The sequence below is a fragment of the Pongo pygmaeus genome, chromosome 16 (genome assembly GCF_028885625.2).
Source record: "Pongo pygmaeus isolate AG05252 chromosome 16, NHGRI_mPonPyg2-v2.0_pri, whole genome shotgun sequence".
In the NCBI taxonomy this organism is placed as follows: Eukaryota; Metazoa; Chordata; class Mammalia; order Primates; family Hominidae; genus Pongo; species Pongo pygmaeus.
Genome location: NC_072389.2, coordinates 35,182,129 through 35,200,601, shown reverse-complemented (window position 1 = coordinate 35,200,601; position 18,473 = coordinate 35,182,129). Strand labels below are relative to the sequence as shown.

At 40.9% G+C, this 18,473-nt stretch overlaps 1 protein-coding gene across 2 annotated transcripts; it reads right to left on the bottom strand.

Moving 5' to 3' along the window:
* Positions 1-4,395: 4,395 nt before the first annotated feature.
* On the bottom strand, positions 4,396-18,258 carry LOC134738266 (uncharacterized). Of its 2 annotated transcripts, none has more exons than XM_063652527.1 (2): positions 17,726-18,258; positions 4,396-5,408 (listed from the first exon to the last, which is right to left on the bottom strand). In XM_063652527.1, the coding sequence occupies exons 1-2, from the start codon at positions 17,981-17,983 to the stop codon at positions 5,361-5,363; spliced, it is 306 nt and encodes a 101-aa protein (XP_063508597.1). In that variant the 5' UTR covers positions 17,984-18,258; the 3' UTR covers positions 4,396-5,360. The 2 variants fall into 2 exon arrangements, with proteins under 2 accessions (XP_063508597.1, XP_063508595.1); XM_063652525.1 differs by lacking the exon at positions 4,396-5,408 and adding an exon at positions 16,570-17,193.
* Positions 18,259-18,473: the final 215 nt, after the last annotated feature.

Sequence of the window (18,473 nt, the reverse complement as noted above, 5' to 3'; positions counted from 1 at the left end):
CTGCACTGGCTATGTTGTGGATCTGCCTTTCCAGGGCTGGCCTTGTAGACCCTGACCCAGGGAGCAGCTGGGCTGGCCCCACTTCCAACTAGCAGCAGGCAAGGGTGGGACAGAGCCAGACTGCAGCCTCCCCAAGGCACGGCTTTGACTGTTTTAAAAAACTTAAAATGGCCAGGGGTGGTGGCTCACGCCTGTAATCCCAGCACTTTGTGACGCCAAGGTGGGTGGATCACCTGAGGTCAGGAGTTCAAAACCAGCCTGGCCAACATGGTGAAACCCCATCTCCACAAAAAATTCAAAAATTAGCTGAGCATGGTGGCAGGCACCTGTAATCCTGGCTACTCGGGAGGCTGAGGCAGGAAAATTGCTTGAACCCAGGAGGCAGAGGTTGCAGTGGAGATTGTACCATTGCACCCTAGCGTGGGTGACAGAGTGAGACTCCATCTCAAAAAAAAAAAACCCAATAAACAAAAGAACTAAAAATGTCCTTTATGCTTGGAGTCAAACATTCAAACAGAATAAAGGAGACAATAGGAATGCTACCACCCCAGACCCCAGGCCTCTTACCTGGCGGTCTCAGTCAGTTCAGGCCGCTATGACAAAGGACCACAGACTGGGTGGCTTATAAATAGCAGGCATTTATTTCTCATAGTTCTGGAGGCTGGAAGTCCCAGATCAAGGTGCCAGTATCGTCAGGTCCTGGGGAGGGCTCTCTTCAGGTTGCAGATGGCCACATGGCAGGGAAAGAGGAAAAGAGCTTGGGGTCTCCATCCTCTTGACCTAAACTCCCAAGGGTCCCACCTCCTAATACCATCACACTGGGGCTGAAAATTTCTACATATGAATTTGGTGGGAGGAGTACACAAGCATTCAGTTCATAGCACCAGAGGAAACCCAGAGAAAACACGCTAATGTCCATGTTTTATGCATCCTACCAGGAGTTTCTGTGCACACATACACACACACGTATTCGAACAAATGAGATAAATCTATACACATACCCTCTAGCTTCCTCTTTTTCATGAAACAATATACTCTGAAGATTGCTGCATTTCATAGACCTAAATATACCTCCTCTTTTTTTTTAGACAGAGTTTCACTCTGAAGTTTCACTTGGAGTTATCCAGGCTGGAGTGCAGGGGCGTGATCTTGGCTCACTGTAAACTCCGCCTTCCGGGTTCCAGTGATTCTCCTGCCTCAGCCTCCCAAGTAGCCAGGATTACAGGTGCCCGCCACCACACCTGGCTAGTTTTTGTATTTTTAGCACAGATGGGGTTTCACCATGTTGGTCAGGCTGGTCTCGAACTCCTGACCTCAGGTGATCAGCCCGCCTCAGCCTCCCAAAGTGTTGGGATTACACCGCGAGAGCCACCACACATGGCCACCTCCCTCTTTTTTAATGACTGCATTGTAATGCAGACCTAGGGATGTGATGTAATTAATCTTGATAGTGCTTAAGTTGTCTCTATCCTTTTCCAATCACTACAATGCTTTGATGAACCTCTGTATTACATGTCTTGACAAGACTCTGAAGTGGGCTTGCTGGGCCAGAGCACATATGTGTGCAGTTCTGGTAAATGTGACTACATTCCCCCATGGAGCATGTCCCTTCAGCTCACTCGAAAGGCAATTGTCAAAATTTGGAACTTGCCGATCTGATAGCGGAAAGTAGGATTTCATTGATATTTCAGTTTGCGTTTCTCTTATTGTAATGACAGTCAGCATATTTTTGAATGTTTAGAGGCATTTTTCTTTTCTGGGAAGGATTTCTTCCCGTTGCCCATTTTCCAATTCAGTTGTTGGATTTCTTTCTTTGATTTATAGTGGCCCTTTGCCTGTGACATAAGTTGCATATATTATTGTGCATATGATTCTGTTTTCACATAGACATAAGTATACCTTATTCTTTTTCATGACTGCAGGGTAAATTCCTTCTTACAAATATGCCATAATTTTTTTTCTGTTTATCTTTTTTTTTTTTTAAACTTTAAGCAGGATGTTTTCTGCCATGCAGATATATTTTTTTCTTATCTGGTAGAATAAATCAATTATGTTGTTTATGGCCACAGGGTTTTGCAAGATCATTAAAAAGTTCACCCGTTTCCAAGATTACAGGGGTGTGTGTGTGTGTGTTTGAGACAGAGTCTTGTTCTGTCACCCAGGCTGGACTGCAGTAGCACAATCTTGGCTCACTGCAGCCTCCACCTTCTGGGTTCAAGCGATCCTCCTGCCTCAGCCTCCTGAGTAGCTGGGACTACAAGCACGCCATCATGCCCAGTTGACTTTTGTATTTTTAGTAGAGTCAGAATTTCATCATGTTGGTTGGGGTGATCTCAATCTTCTGACCTCAAATGATCTGACTGCCTTGGCCACCCAAAGTGCTGGGATTACAGGCTTAAGCCACCGCGACCCACCAACAGTTTTGTTTTGTTTGTTTTTTGTTTTTAATCATTTTCTTCCGGTATTTTTTTGGTTTCCATCTTTGATCCATCAGGCTCCTTCTGGAGGGAGTGGGCCAGCATAGCTCCATAAAGCCACATCCCCATTATAGTAAAAGTCACCACCTGGAAGGCTGTCTGGTCCCCAGCTTTGCACCCCATGGTCAGGCCACTATGCCTGAGTGGAATTGTCTCCTAAACACAGCCCCACTGAAAGGGGAAGCCAGCGGGACTTCCTGGGTCCAGTGGGGAGTTGGAGAACTTTTCTGTCTTACAAGAGGATTGTAAAACGAACCAATCAGCACTCCGTAGCTAGGATTGTAAAACGCACCAATCAGCGCTCTGTAGCTAGTACGGAGATTGTAAAATGCACCAATCAGTGACCTGTAAAAACTCACCAATCAGTGCTCTGTAGCTAGCAAGAGATTTGTAAAATACACCAATCAGCACTCTGTAAAATGGACCAATCAGCAGGATTCTAAAAGTAACCAATCGCAGGGAGGATTGAGAAAAGGGCATTCTGATAGGACAGGAACAGGACATGGGCGGGGACAAATAAGGGAATAAAAGCTGCCTCCTCCCCGCACCACCTCCCCCAGTCCAGCCAGCAGCGGCAACTTGCTCTGGTGTTCTTCCATACTGTGGAAGCTTTGTTATTTTGCTCTTCACAGTAACTCTTGCTGCTGTTCACCCTTTGGGTCCTTGCCATCTTTGAGAGCTGTAACACCAGGAAGGCCAGTGGCTCCATTCTTAAAATTAGCGAGCCGACAAACCCACTGGAAGGAACCAGCTCCGGACCCACCACTCCCTCCTATTACAAGCACAGTGTTCTTAGAGCTGGGAACAGGGCTCCGGCCGGCTTCCAGCTGCTCACGCTGGCAGAGGAAAGGCCAACCGCACTGTGTGAAGTGAAGGCAAGGCCGCTCTAGGTTTGTGCCGCGTGGTCTTGCCAGCCCGTTTCTCCATCTACCCCTGGACACCACCACCGTTCATATGTGAGCTGCGACTTTGTGTCAGGAGCTGTCATGGCGCAGGATGGGATAATGGGCACACCTGGGGGAGCCCGCGTCATGGCACATTGCAGCTGCCTTGCTGAGTCTAGTAGAGAATCCGGCCTGAGCCCCGGCCAAGAGTGAGAGCCAGCCACGACTGAGGGAGGGAAGGCAACTGCCAGGAGGAAGGGCAAGTGCAAAAAGATCCCGGGCAGGGCACAGCAGGCCACTGAGGACCAAGTCTAGCTGTGTCTACCGAGATCCACTGCTGAGACCGCAGCACACAGGGCACATGGTCCCAGGCAAAACCGAGCAAAATAGAGGTCCCCCTGCACACCCGTCGGCCAACCACAGGGCAGGCGCAAGAACGAAACCACCCACACCTCACACCAGAAGAGGGAGAGCTGGCGAACTTTTGGGGCGTGCCAGCTCTTCAGGGAAGGCCAGGTTCTGGCACCTGTCAGGCTCAGGCTCCAGTTCTGATTTAAAAACTCTGATGCTCACGCCTGTAATCCCAGCAGTTTGGGAGGCGGAGGCCCACGGATCACGAGGTCAGGAGTTCGAGACCAGCCTGGCCAACATGGTGAAACCACGTCTCTACCAAAAATACAAAAATTAGCCGGGCGTGGTGGGCACCTGTAATCCCAGCTACTCTGGGAGGCTGAGGCAGGAGAATCGCTTGAAACCAGAAGGCAGAGGTTACAGTGAGCCAAGATCATGCCACTGCACTCCAGCCTGGGGGAAAGAGTGAGACTCCATCTCAAAAAACAACAACAACAAAAAACTCTGATGCTGTTTTCTCATCTATAAAATGAGGTGACACTACGGCAGCCCCTGACACTGTAAACCATCAAATCAGCAAGCATTTCTCAGTGGGTGTGTTACAGGAAAGGGATCCCGATCCAGATCCCAAGAGGTGGTTCTTGGATTTTGGGCAAGAAAGAATTCAGGGCGAGTCCGCAGAATAAAGTGAAAGTAAGTTTATTAGGAAAGTAAAGGGGTAAAAGAACGGCTGCTCCATAGACAGAACAGCCCCAAGGGCTGTGGGTTGCCCATTTTTATGGTTATTTCTTGATGATATGCTAAACAGGAGGTGGATTATTCATGCTTCCCCTTTTCAGACCATACAGGGTAACTTCCTGATGTTCCCATGGTATTTGTAAACTGTCATGGTGCTGGTGGGAGTGTAGCAGTGAGGACCACCAGAGGACACATCTTGTTGCCATTTTGGGTTTTAGCCAGCTTCTTTACTGCAACCTGTTTCATCAGCAAGGTCTTTATGACCTGTATTTTGTGCCGACCTCATATCTCATCCTGTGACTTAGAATGCCTTAACCATCTGGGAATGCAGCCCAGTAGGTCTTAGCCTTATTTTACCGGCCGCTATTCGAAATAGAGTTGCTCTGGTTCAAATGCCTCGGACAAGTGTGGAGGGAAGGTGGTGAGTGGAGCCCACCCACCACCAAGTCACACGCACCCACACTCCTCCTGAATCATATTTTCTAGGCATCTTACTAATTTAATCCCCACAACAACGAGCTGCGGAAGGTTGTTTCTCTCACAGATTTCTGCATATTCTCTGTACTTGTAGGATTTGGGGGAACAAGTCAAGTTACACAAGCTAATCCCTGAAACGTGAGCCCCACAGCTCCTCATCCCTCTCCTAGAGCCGGTGGCCTACGTGCCAGGTCCCCGACAAATGCTGGCTCCATGGCAGCTGCCATCACTTCCCCGGAGAAGTGCCAGTCTGCAGGGCAATCTCGAGGTCCTCGTGCGGGTGACCAGCTGTGGCACGGCCAGCACGGCCCAGGGAAGCAGGGGCTGTGCTGCCCCTCAGGTGTCTCATGGGGGCCCTTGGCGGCCCCAGCAGAGGGTTTGCCTGTGAGAAAATCGGGAAGTGCTGCTTTTTACAGGGCTGCCTTCAATTATTTCAGCTGCTCCGAGGTATTTCAAAGTCAGACCAAATAAACATTTGCATCTAAAAAAGGCGAAACAGGGTCATTTGAAATAGAGAAGAAAGCCTTTCCCATATCCGGAGGGTGTGGCCGGACGTTCAGGAGCAGCGGCAAGGGTTGGCTCTGGTTTTGTGCCTGTGCCAGGGCACCTACCCCAGCCCCTGCTTCAGGAGGGAAGTTATTTTCTTTTAAATCAAATGTGTGGCGACCTAAGTTTCCTTTCCCTGATTTGCTCCGTGGTCACCCTGGGCCCCCTGCTGCTGTCAGGTCAACATTTTTAAAGGGCTCTCTGTGCTTTTCCTAAGAAGGGGACCACAACAGACTCGACAGTATCCACTGGTTGGGCCGAAGGCAGGAGGAAGGGCGGCGCCCCCAAACTCCCAGGCCGCCTGCAGCACCCCCCACGCGACGCTCTCCGCCTCTGGGGAGCATCCTGCCACCCCCCTCCCCCCCCCCCCACACACATCCCCGCTACACCCCGCCTTCTCACGCTTGGCCAGGCGCTCTGGAGATGTCGGAGAGCCAGGCTTTTCCTGAAGAGTCGGGATTGGAAGGCGGTGAGGGCATCAGGTTTTTTATTCTCTTTTCTTCTAGCAATTACGCCCCCGTGGCTAAATTAAACTCCCATTGGCTAAATTAGGCCCGAAGAGAGGGGCAGCTGCTGCTAAGCTGTGTATGTTGTCCCCCTAGGACTTCCACCGTTTGCTGAGCTCCACATGACAACAGCAGACCACAGGCCGCACTGATCCCACCTGGCTTACAGGTGCTGTCACACAGGTACGCCTTCTTGTGGATCATCAGTCACCATTTGCCCTTCGCAACAACCCTGTCTTGGAGGAAGGTCTTTGCCGACACCCGCCTCTCCCACCCTTAGGCTCCCTTGCTCCTTCATTCAACCATTGTTTACATTTCGTTCAGGACTGCTGGCTAAACACTTTCAAGCACAGCGGACCCTTGAACAACGCAGGTTCAAACTGTACAGGTCCATCCACAGGGATGTTTTTCAATCAGTTACACCAAGTGTCCCTGCCTCTCCTGCCTCCCTTCCCACCTCCTCCATGTCTTCCTGTCTGTCACCCTGAGGCAGCAAGACCAGCCCCTCCTCCTCAGCCACTCAACGTGAAGACAACGAGGATGAAGACTTCTATGATAATCCACTTCCACTTAGTAAATACTTTCTCTTATGATATTCTTAATGACATTTTATTTTCCCTACCTTATTCTAAGAATACAGTATAAATACACATACAAAGTACGTGTTAACTGACTTTTTAATGTTACCAGTAAGGCTTCCAGTTAACGGTAGGCTATTTATTAGTTAAGTTTGGAAGGAGCCTGAAGTTATACAAGGGTTTCTGACTGCGTGAGGGGTTGGCTTTCCAACCCTCACATTGTTCAAGGCTCAACTGCACCTCTCCTACCTATCTCCCCCACCCTCTGATGTAGTAGGATAAATATAAAAACACTTAGATGTCCTTGAAAACCAGGAAAAATGCCACCAACAGACTAGAACATTGGAGAATTTCTGGAAGATATAAAGCAGAGGAGATCAGATTTGTGGTGAAATGCAATAGAGCCAATGGCCTGCAGGTGGGAGACCATCTCAAGTCTGGAAATGGGGTAGGGTGGGGGCAGTGGAGAAGGAATGAGTCATGGAGCTTGGATGCGGTAAGCACACAAAGGGCTACCCAGGTGGCTGAGGCAGTGTCCTGCCTGTCCCCAGGGTAAAGTCTGAGTGCAGCATTCAGACTGAAGACAAAGATGCACCGGCAGCCTCCAGAGCCAACATTGGCCCAAAGAGAGAAGCAGGGGCCCACCCAGGTGACTGCCAGGCACCGTCAGCCACACTGACAGGGAGAGCGGCCCAGATCAGAGGCCCAGGAAGGCACTCTGCCTTTGCAACGTCCTGGCCTGTCTCCATGACCACAAGTGCCCAGTGGTGCCAGGGTTGCCAGACAGTGGTGGTTTAATTGTGTGCAAGAACTACTCTGCACGGCAAGAATGATTGGTTGAGGCTGACATCGCAAACACACTGCACTCAGGAACCCTTCACCTTCTTAGAAATGGCTGAGGGTCTCAGCGAGCTTTCATTCATATGAGTTTATCTATCAATATTTACGGTAGTAGAAGTTCAAGTGGAAAAAAATTTAAATATTCATTTATTTTAAAATAATAATAATGGCATGCTAACATAAATAACACTTATACATGCTGGGTGTGGTGGCTCACGCCTGTAATCCCAGCACTTTGGGAGGCCAAGGTGGGCAGATCACTTGAGGTCAGGAGTTGGAGACCAGCCTGGCCAACATGGTGAAACCACGTCTCTACTAAAAATACAAAAATTAGCCAGGCGTGGCGGCATATGCCTGTAATCCCAGCTACTTGGGAGGCTGAGGAAGGAGAATCGCTTGAACCCGGAAGGCAGAGGTTGCAGTGAGCCAAGATCGTGCCACTGCACTCCAGCCTGGGTGACTTCGTCTCAAAAAATAAAAAGCAAATAGCTACATTTTTTCTAAAAATAGTTTATTTAGTAAGCAGAGTGACATCATTATACATGTATATCATTATACATATATGTGTGTATGTATACATCTATTGTATATATAAAAATACATATATATTTTATACATATTATATTATGTATTATATATTACATTATAATATATAAAATATAATATTACATATACATAATGTAACATATAATGTATATTATGTTATATTATATATTATATATTTTATATATATAATATATATTATATATGATATATAATGTATATTATATTTTATATATCATATATAAATATATATCATATAATATATAATATACAATATAATATATAATAAGATATATGATATCATAGATGATATATCTATGATATATCATATGATATATGATATCACATATGATATATGATGTGATATATGATATATCATATATGATATATGATATATCATATATTATATACTATATTATATATCATATATAATATATCATATATTATATACTATATATCATATATCATATGATATATAGTATAGTATATATCATATATAATATAGTATATATGATATATACTATACTATATATCATATATAATATATATCATATAATATGTAATATATTATGTATCATATAATATATTATATGATATACATTATATAATATATGATATAATATATATCATATATTATATGATATAATATTATATATTATATTATATATTATACAATATATTACATAATATATTATATATTATATAATATAATATATATTATATATATTATACTATATATTATTATATTATATATTATATATTATATATATATTATATGATATATTATATTATGTATTATGTATTATATATTATGATATATAATTTCTACATATTATATATTATATATTGTTATATGCAATATAATATATTATATTATTATATACAATATAATATATTATATTATTATATACAATATAATATATTATATTATTATATACAATATAATATATTATATTATTATATACAATATAATATATTATATTATTATATACAATATAATATATTGTATACTATTATATACAATATAATATATTGTATACTATTATATACAATATAATATATTGTATACTATTATATACAATATAATATATTATATATACGATTATATACAATATAATATATTATATATACGATTATAGATAATATATTTACGATTATATATAATATATTATATTTACGATTATATATAATATAATATATTATATATTATATATAATTATGTATATTATATATATTATATATTATATATAATATATTATATATTATATATTATTATATATTATATTATATATAATATATTATATTATATATTACATTATATATAATATATTATATTATATTTATATTATATATAATATATTATATTTATATTATATATAATATATTATATTATATATTATATTATATATTATATTATATATATTATATTATATATTATATTTTATATTATATATAATATATTATATTATATATTATATAATACATAATATATTATATTATATATTATATTATACATAATATATTATATTATATATTATATTATACGTGATATATTATATTATATATTATATTATACGTGATATATTATATTATATATTATATTATACGTGATATATATTATATATTATACGTGATATATGATATTATATATTATTATACGTGATATATATTATATATTATTATACGTGATACATGATATTACATATATTATTATACGTGATACATGATATTATATATTATTATACGTGATACATGATATTATATATTATTATACATGATACACGATATTATATATTATTATACGTAATACACGATATTATATATATGATTATATAATATATGATATATATGATTATATAATGTATGATATATATTATTATATAATATATGATATTATATATATTATATAATATATGATATATATTATATATATTATTATATAATATATATTATATATTATATATTATTATATAATATATATTATATATTATATATTATTATATAATATATATTATATATTATATATTATTATATAATATATATTATATATTATATATTATTATATAATATATATTATATATTATATATATTATTATATATCATATATTATATAATATCATATATCATATATTATTATATATCATATATTATATATTATTATATATCATACATTATATATTATATATCATATATATTATAATATATCATATATTATATATATAATATATGATATATTATTATATATAATATATCATATATTATAATATATAATATATGATATATTATTATATATAATATATGATATATTATTATATATAATACATCATATATTAGTATATATAATATATTATACATCATATATTAGTATATATAATATATTATACATTATATATTATTATATATAATATATTATACATTATTATATAATATATTATATATTATTATATAAAATATGTTATATATTATTATATAATATATAATATATTATTATATAATATATGATATATTATTATATATAATATATGATATATTATTATATAATATATCATATATTATGATATAATATATGATATATTATTATATAATATATCATATATTATGATATAATATATGATATATTATATATAATATATACTATTATATAATATATATTATTATATATAATATATATTATATATAATAGATTATATGTATTATATATAATATATATTATATATAATAGATTATATGTATTATGATATATAATAGATTATATGTATTATGATATATAATAGATTATATGTATTATTATATATAATATATTATATATAATATAGAATATATTATATGTATTATATTATATAATATATCAAATATATTATATAGAATATATTATATGTATTATTATATATAATATATTCTATATATTATATAGAATATATTATTATATATAATATATTCTATACATTATTATATATAATATATTCTATATAATAGATAATACATTATATATAATACATTATATTTTATTATATATAATATATTATATTTTATTGTATATAATATATTATATTTTATTGTATATAATATATTATATATTATTGTATATAATATATTATATATTATTGTATATAATATATTACATATTATTGTATATTATATATAATATATTATTGTATATAATATATTATATATTATTGTATATTATATAATATATAATATATTATTATATATAATATATATTATTATATATAATAGATTATATATTATTATATATATTATATATAATATATTATATATTATTATATATAATATATTATATTATATATTATTATATATAGTATATTATATTATATATTATTATATGATATATTATATTATATAATAATATATAATATATTATATTATATATTATTATATATAATATATTATATTATATATTATTATATATAATATATTATATTATATATTATTATATATAATATATTATATTATATATTATTATATATAATATATTATATTATATATTATTATATATAATATATTATATTATATATTATTATATATAATATATTATATTATATATTATTATATATAATATATTATATTATATATTATTATATATAATATATTATATTATATATTATTATATATAATATATTATATTATATATTATTATATATAATATATTATATTATATATTATTATATATAATATATTATATTATATATTATTATATATAATATATTATATTATATATTATTATATATATACATATTTTATATATATGTATTTTTTTGAGAAGCGTTTCATTCTGTCACCCAGGCTGGAGTGCAATGGCGCTATCTCGGCTCATTGCAACGTCCACATCCTGGATTCAAGTGATTCTCCTGCCTCAGCCTACTGAGTAGCTCGGATTACAGACATGCGCCACAATGTCCGGCTAATTTTGTATTTTAGTAGAGATGGGGTTTCACCATGTTGGTCAGGCTGGTGTTAAACTCCTGACCTCAGATGATCTACCCACCTTGGCCTCCCAAAGTACTGGGTTTACAGGCGTGAGCCACCACCCCTGGCCCATTTTATATTTTTAAAAATCTCCCCAGTGTGCTGGGCATGGTGGCTCACGCCTGTAATCCCAGCACTCTGGGAGGCCGAGGCAGGCGAGTCACCTGAGGTCAGGAGTTTGAGACCAGCCTGACCGACATGGTGAAGCCCCGTCTCTACCAAAAATACAAAAAATTAGCCAGGCGTGGTGGTGCGTGGCTGTAATCCCAGCTACTCAGGAGGCTGAGACAGGAGAACCGCTTGAACCCGGGAAGCAGAGGCTGCAGTGAGCTGAGATGGTGCCACTGCATTGCAGCCCGAGCAGCAAGAGTGAAACTGTCTCAAAACAAAACAAAACAAAACAAAGTCTGGCTTAATAGCTGGATTTTCTTTTTTGTTATTGTATTTTTTTATTTTTATGTATTTATGTATTTAATTTTTATGTATTTAATTTTTTAAATTTATTTATTGAGACAGAGTCTCACTCTGTCACGCAGGCTGCAATGCAGTGGCACAATCTCGGCTCACTGCAACCTCTGCGGGATTACAGGAATGCACCACCACGCCTAGCTATTTTTTGTGTGTGTGTGTGTATTTTTAGTAGAGATGGGGTTTCACCATGTTGGCCAGGCTGGTCTCAAACTCCTGACCTCAGGTGGTCTGTCTGCCTCAGCCTCCCAAAGTGTTGGGATTACAGGCATGAGCCACCATGCCCAGCCAACAGCTGGATTTTCATACCTCCTTCTTTCAAGCTGTAGTGATAACACACATCATGTAGACTCTGGAAAACTCCACTGAACACCCATTTGAATATGTGCTGCTGAAGTGAGCACCTGAACACCCATTAGGAAAAACAAAAGTCTTTTTTATTCCTATTAAATAGTTTTGGCTTTGCAGACACCCAGAAAGAGTCTTAAGAACCCTTAGGGGTCCATGGATCTCACTTTGAAAACCACTCTCTGGACGTTCATTTACAAATGGGATCAGACAATCAAGAATCCCCAGACATCTGAAGGAAACCAACAGCCTGCAGAAGAAGTAGACAGAACCCTGGAGAAAAGAGGATAATAATGCAGGAATCAGAAGAAGACATTAAAATCAGCATAATTCATATCCTCTGAAAGGTTCAATAAAATATAAGAACCAGTTAGATGGCAAGTGGGCACAGAGCAAATATACAAAAATCAATACTTTCCATAGATACCATTAAATAATCAATAGGAGAGGACATTTGCAATACCAACAACAATCATAAATAATCTTGGCATAGGCATAACCAAAATTCTGGAGAACCTACCTAAAGAAAAATGTTTAATCGTATTAAAGGACATAAATTGAGAGATGTATTATGTTTCCTGTAGGAAGCGTCAATATTGTAAAGGTGGCAATTATTTGAGTTGCTCAGTGAACTGTCCTCTGCATTATACTAGGTTGAGTGGGATTTTTGTCACGAGTATGCACCAAGAGTCATAACTAATATATCTTCTAGGTCAGCAGTCCCCAGCCTTTTTGGCACCAGGGACCAGTTTCATGGACGACAATTTTTCCACAGACCCGGGCTGAGCGGGGGATGGTTTCAGGGTGAACCTGTTCCACCTCGGATCATCAGGCATTAGAGTCTCATAAGGAGTGCGCAACCTAGATCCCTCATATGCACAGTTCACAGTAGGGTTTGTGCTCCTATGAGAATCTAATGTCGCTGCTGGTCTGACAGGAGGCGGAGCTCAGGCGGTCATGCTCCTGCGCCTGCTACTCATCTTCTGCTATGTAGCCTGGTTCTTAACAAACCACAGACAGGGAATAGTCTGCAGCCCTGGGTTTGGGGACCACTGCTCTAGGTTGAAAGCCGCTCCAAATAAAATAAAGAGACAAGTGACTGATTACAAGAAGATGTTTGCAAGATATATAATAGTCAAAAAGTTAATATACTTAATATGTAACATTCCTGGAGTCATAACATTTTAAGACAAAGAACCTTAAAATACAGGCAGATAATAGAAGCTAAATGAGAAGTATGTACATGCATGAAAACGAATCAACGTCTGAATTAGTTAGGGTAATAAAGCTCATCTGCTCTAACAAAGAGGCCTGATGATACAGAGGCTAGAAGAATAAACAGATCTGTTTCTGTATTAGGTTCTCCAGAGAACAGAAGCAATAGGAGAAACACACACACACAAACATATATATGATAAGTATGTGTATATTTATCTAATATATATTATAGATCTATATTAGACATGACATAGGATATATATATACACAGACACACATGCATACACATTTATTTTAAGGAATTTTGAAGAATTTATTTTAGGGAACTGTTTTAAGGGATTTATTTTAAGGAATTGGCTTCTGCGGTTGTGGAGGCTTGGTAAATCCAAAATCTGCAGAGTAAGCCGGTAGGGTGGAGACCGATATTGCAAGTTGGACTTCACAAGCAGTCGGCCAGCAGAATTCCTCCTTGCTCAGAGCAGGTCAGTCTCTTTTCTCTTAAGGTCTTCAACTGATGGGATGAGATCTGCCCTCATTGTGGAGAATAATCTGCTTTACTCAAAATCTTCTGATTTAAATGCTAATCTTATCTTAAAAAGTACTTTCACCGGTTGTGGTAGCTCAGGCCTGTAATCCCAGCACTTTGGGAGGCCGAGGTGGGCAGATCACTTTAGGTCAGGAGACCAGCCTGGCCAACATGGTGAAACCCCATCTCTACTAAAAATACAAAAATTAGCCAGGCATGGTGGCACGTGCCTGTAATCCCAGCTACTTGGGAGGCTGAGTCACGAGAATCACTTGAACCTGGGAGGCGGAGGTTGCAGTGAGCCAAGATTGTGCCACTGCACTCCAGCCTGGGCAACAGAGTGAGACTCTGTCTCAATCAACCAATTAATTAATCAGTACCTTCATAAAAACATCTAGAATAGTGTCTAATCAAATATCTGAGTGATGTGGCCAGATATTTAAGTTAACACATAAAATGAGCCATCACTCTTTCTTTCTCAGATTATGGGTCTGAGCTGAGCAGCAGCTCTGCTCCTCCTGGTTCCCCAAAACCCCAGGACCCTTCTCTCCTGCTGCTCGCCTCCCCTTGGGCACTGCCACAGCCAGATTCTAGGCAGCTTGGAGGCCCAGGTACAGAAAGGCCCAGATAGGCCTCCTATCACAGGCCTGCTCTTACTCTGTCACTGAGAACTTGGTCCTGTGGACAAGCCTAACTGTAAAGCAGGCTAGAATTGTGGTTGAGCTCAGCAGCTGCTGCCCAGCCACAGATCTGTTGGGCTGGAAGAAAAGGAAAATGGATTGTTTTTTTTCTTTAGTAGAGATGAGGTCTTGCTGTGTTGCCCACGTTGGCTTGAATTCCTGAGTTCAAGGGATCTTCCTACCTTAGCCTCCCAAAGTGCTGGGATTACAGGCATGAGCAAAGCAAGAAGTCTCTACCCAACCTCCCTATTAAAAAGGAAATGTCAACTAAATCTGTGAACTACTTTCTTTTTTTTTTTTGCTTATCAGATTGGCAAAAATTAAAAGTTTGTAATCAGTTGTATGTATCAGACAGGAGGGTTCTTAACCCATAGTAACAACTACAGAAAAAGATCTTATTTTGGAGGGCATTCCGAATCTTGAGGATGCAGGAGGAACAGGCTTGGAAAATGAGCAGGTGTCAAGAGGCCTCCCTAGGTCAATGGCAGAAGCAGGCTTGCTTGGACACTTTGGCCATGGGACATGATGCCACAGCTGGACAGAGTCACGGCCAGGCAATGCCACTAGCACCCCCATTGGACATTCTCTGCCTGTCCCAGGTCTGCAGATGCAGGGCCCTGGGGTTCTCTGCCCAAATGTCACTGTGCCCATTACCAGGGCCATATGGGCCCGTTGAAGCTTCCCTTTTCCTTACTCTATGACCTGAAGGGGATGGAGAGTCCTTTTCTGGTGGGGCGGGAGTGGGGGCTGGGGAGGTGGAGGTCCAGTATGGAGCTTGAGCCCGCAGGCTGGTGTAAGGTCCCCACTGTTTTGGAGGGTTTTACTAATGTCTCTAGAAATCTCAAACACACAGCCGGGCGCGGTGGCTCATGCTTGTAATCCCAGAACTTTGGGAGGTCGAGGCGGGTGGATCACGAGGTCAGGAGTTCAAGACCAGCCTGTCCAACACAGTGAAACCCCATCTCTACTTAAAATACAAAAATTAGCTGGGCATAGTGGCAGGCGCCTGTAATCCCAGATATTCGGGAGGCTGAGGCAGGAGAACTGCTTGAACCCGGGAGGCAGAGGTTGCAGTGAGCTGAGATCGTGCCACTGCACTCCAGCCTGGACAACAGAGCTAGACTCCATCTCAGAAAAAAAAAAAAGAAAAATCTCAATGCCACATAGCCAGCAGTTCCTCTTCTAGGAATCTTCCACTGGTTGCAGAAAAGAACATATTCTTAGTGGAAACAGTAATTCATGGAATAATACGCATAAAAAAGTGGGAGGCCTCGTTGTTACCTTATGAGCTCTGGAGTCAGGCTCAAATTCTGACTTCCGTACTTAGTAGCTGTGTGATCCTGGGCAGGCTACTTAACCTCTCTGTGCCTTAGGCTCCTCATCTGAAAAATGCGAGTAATAGTAATAAACTTTACTGAGGTTCGTGGTGATTAAATTAATATTTGCAAAGTGCTCAGACCAAGATCTTGGCATTTGATGAATACTCATTACCTGTTAATTCTTTTTATGATATCCTGACCCCGTTTCTTCTATACAAAGCAGGTTAACACGCATCCGTGCATGTTGGTATGTGCCCAGAACTGTACACACGCACCCATTAACAATGGCTGCTTGGAAGTAGCGGTAAGAAAGAAATGTGAGTATCCATGTCCCTTTGTGATAGATTTATTTGTGAATTACTGTAACTTCCTATATCAGGCACTGACACTTGTGGACAGGTGGGTAGGTAATACGTAGTAGCTATGCACAGGGGTGAACAAGGATGAAGCAGGCAAAGCCCCTGCCCTGGCACAGGGGACTCTTCCAGGTCTGCCTCAGGCAGTGTAAGAAAGCCCCAAGGGGCCTGGGGTGCCCAGGAGCAGGGAAAGGGACTGAGGACCGGCGCTTCCCAGTGCCAGGCCACGGCACTCAGCATTAGCCATCCTGCTCCTCGAGGTTCTGGGGCCAGATTTCCCCCCAAGTACGCACGGTCATTCGGTGAACAAGTGCTCTCATCTGAAAGTGCACACGCCTCCGGCGGGCTGAACTGTGGGGAGGGTCCAGGCTCCATAGTGAACCGCCTCCCAGCAACAGGGCTCGCCCATCGGAGGCAGAGGTCTGGCAGGAAGGGCTGGGAAGGGCGGGGTCGGTGCGGCCTGAGCCCTAGACCCCTTAGGCCTGGAGGCGGATGTGCACTTCGCCCATTTCAACATTTCCTCGCCGGCTGGCCTCGGCCCAGGAAAGAGGCAGGGGTGCGGTTTCCCTCCGCCTCTCCCTCAGCCCTTCTCTCCCGCACCCCTCCTCCTCCTCCCACCGCTCCTTCCCCTCCTCCTTTCCCGCACCCCTCCTTTCTTTCTCGCTCATCTCTCTGCCCTCCTTCCCCTCTTCTTCTGCCCCTCCCCCTCTCCCTCCCCTCCCCGGGTCCTCTCCCTCCCGTTACCCCGCCTTGCCCTCCTCCTCCTCCTCGCGGCCCCCGCCCCGGAAACCTGGCTCGCCCCGGGAGGCTGAGGCGGGGCGCGCGGGGTGGTTCAGGGGCCCATCCTCTCCGCCTCCCGCGCGCCCCGCCCGACGGCTCGCACCTGCTTGGCGGCGGCCGCTGGATTATCGGCCTCGGGCTGAGGAGGCGGGAGGGAAAGTGGGTCAGCGCGGGGCCGCGGCAGGGCCGCTGTTGTGCTTGGAAAGGGGCCCGGGGTGCCGGAGGCCTCTCCTAGGCGCGGCGGCAGGAGCGCCCGCGCGTGACACTCCAGGCACAAAGGGGCCGGGCCTCCGCCTGCACTGGGGCTCGGGCGTGCGGAGAGAGGCCGTCGGGCGCCGCACGCATGGGCTGTATTCCCCATCCCGGCCACGGCGCGGGGCGGCGGGGGCCCGAGGCTCTCGTGTCACCGAGCGATGTCCCCAAGGCCTAATACCGTGAGCCGGAGCTAGCGCCCACCACGCCCGCTCTTCGTTCGCCCCCCCGGGCTAGATCTGGGCGGCTCCCTCCTCCGGACGCTGTCCCCGCCGCCCCGCCCTGCCCCCTGGTGTCAGCCACAGGCCTCAGCAGCCTGGCGTCCTCCTCCTGGGAGCATTTTTCAGACACCTCTGGGGTACACGGTCTCCTGACCGCTACGCCCATGCGGTCTGCTCAGGTCTGGGGGGGCGTTGGCTCTGTTTCAGGGAAACCTCCGAGGCTGATACCTGGCAGCAGCCCTGCGGAGGACTGCCCAGCCACTCACCTTCCGACCACCGTGCACCCCAGCAGCTCTGGGACGCCGGGCTCTGTGGGTGGGCTGGATCGGGCTGCAGACATGGGTCACTGTCCTAGAGCAAGGACTGGCTGCGAGAGCA

Excerpts from the sequence above, each read along its gene's own strand:
- LOC134738266 (XM_063652525.1), bottom strand. The coding sequence starts at position 17,983 with ATGGGGAATACAGCCCATGCGTGCGGCGCCCGACGGCCTCTCTCCGCA. Across the intron at positions 17,194-17,725 it reads CAGCGGCCGCCGCCAAGCAG|TTCAGCCCGCCGGAGGCGTG; the intron begins GTGCGAGCCGTC and ends CCCTCCCCACAG.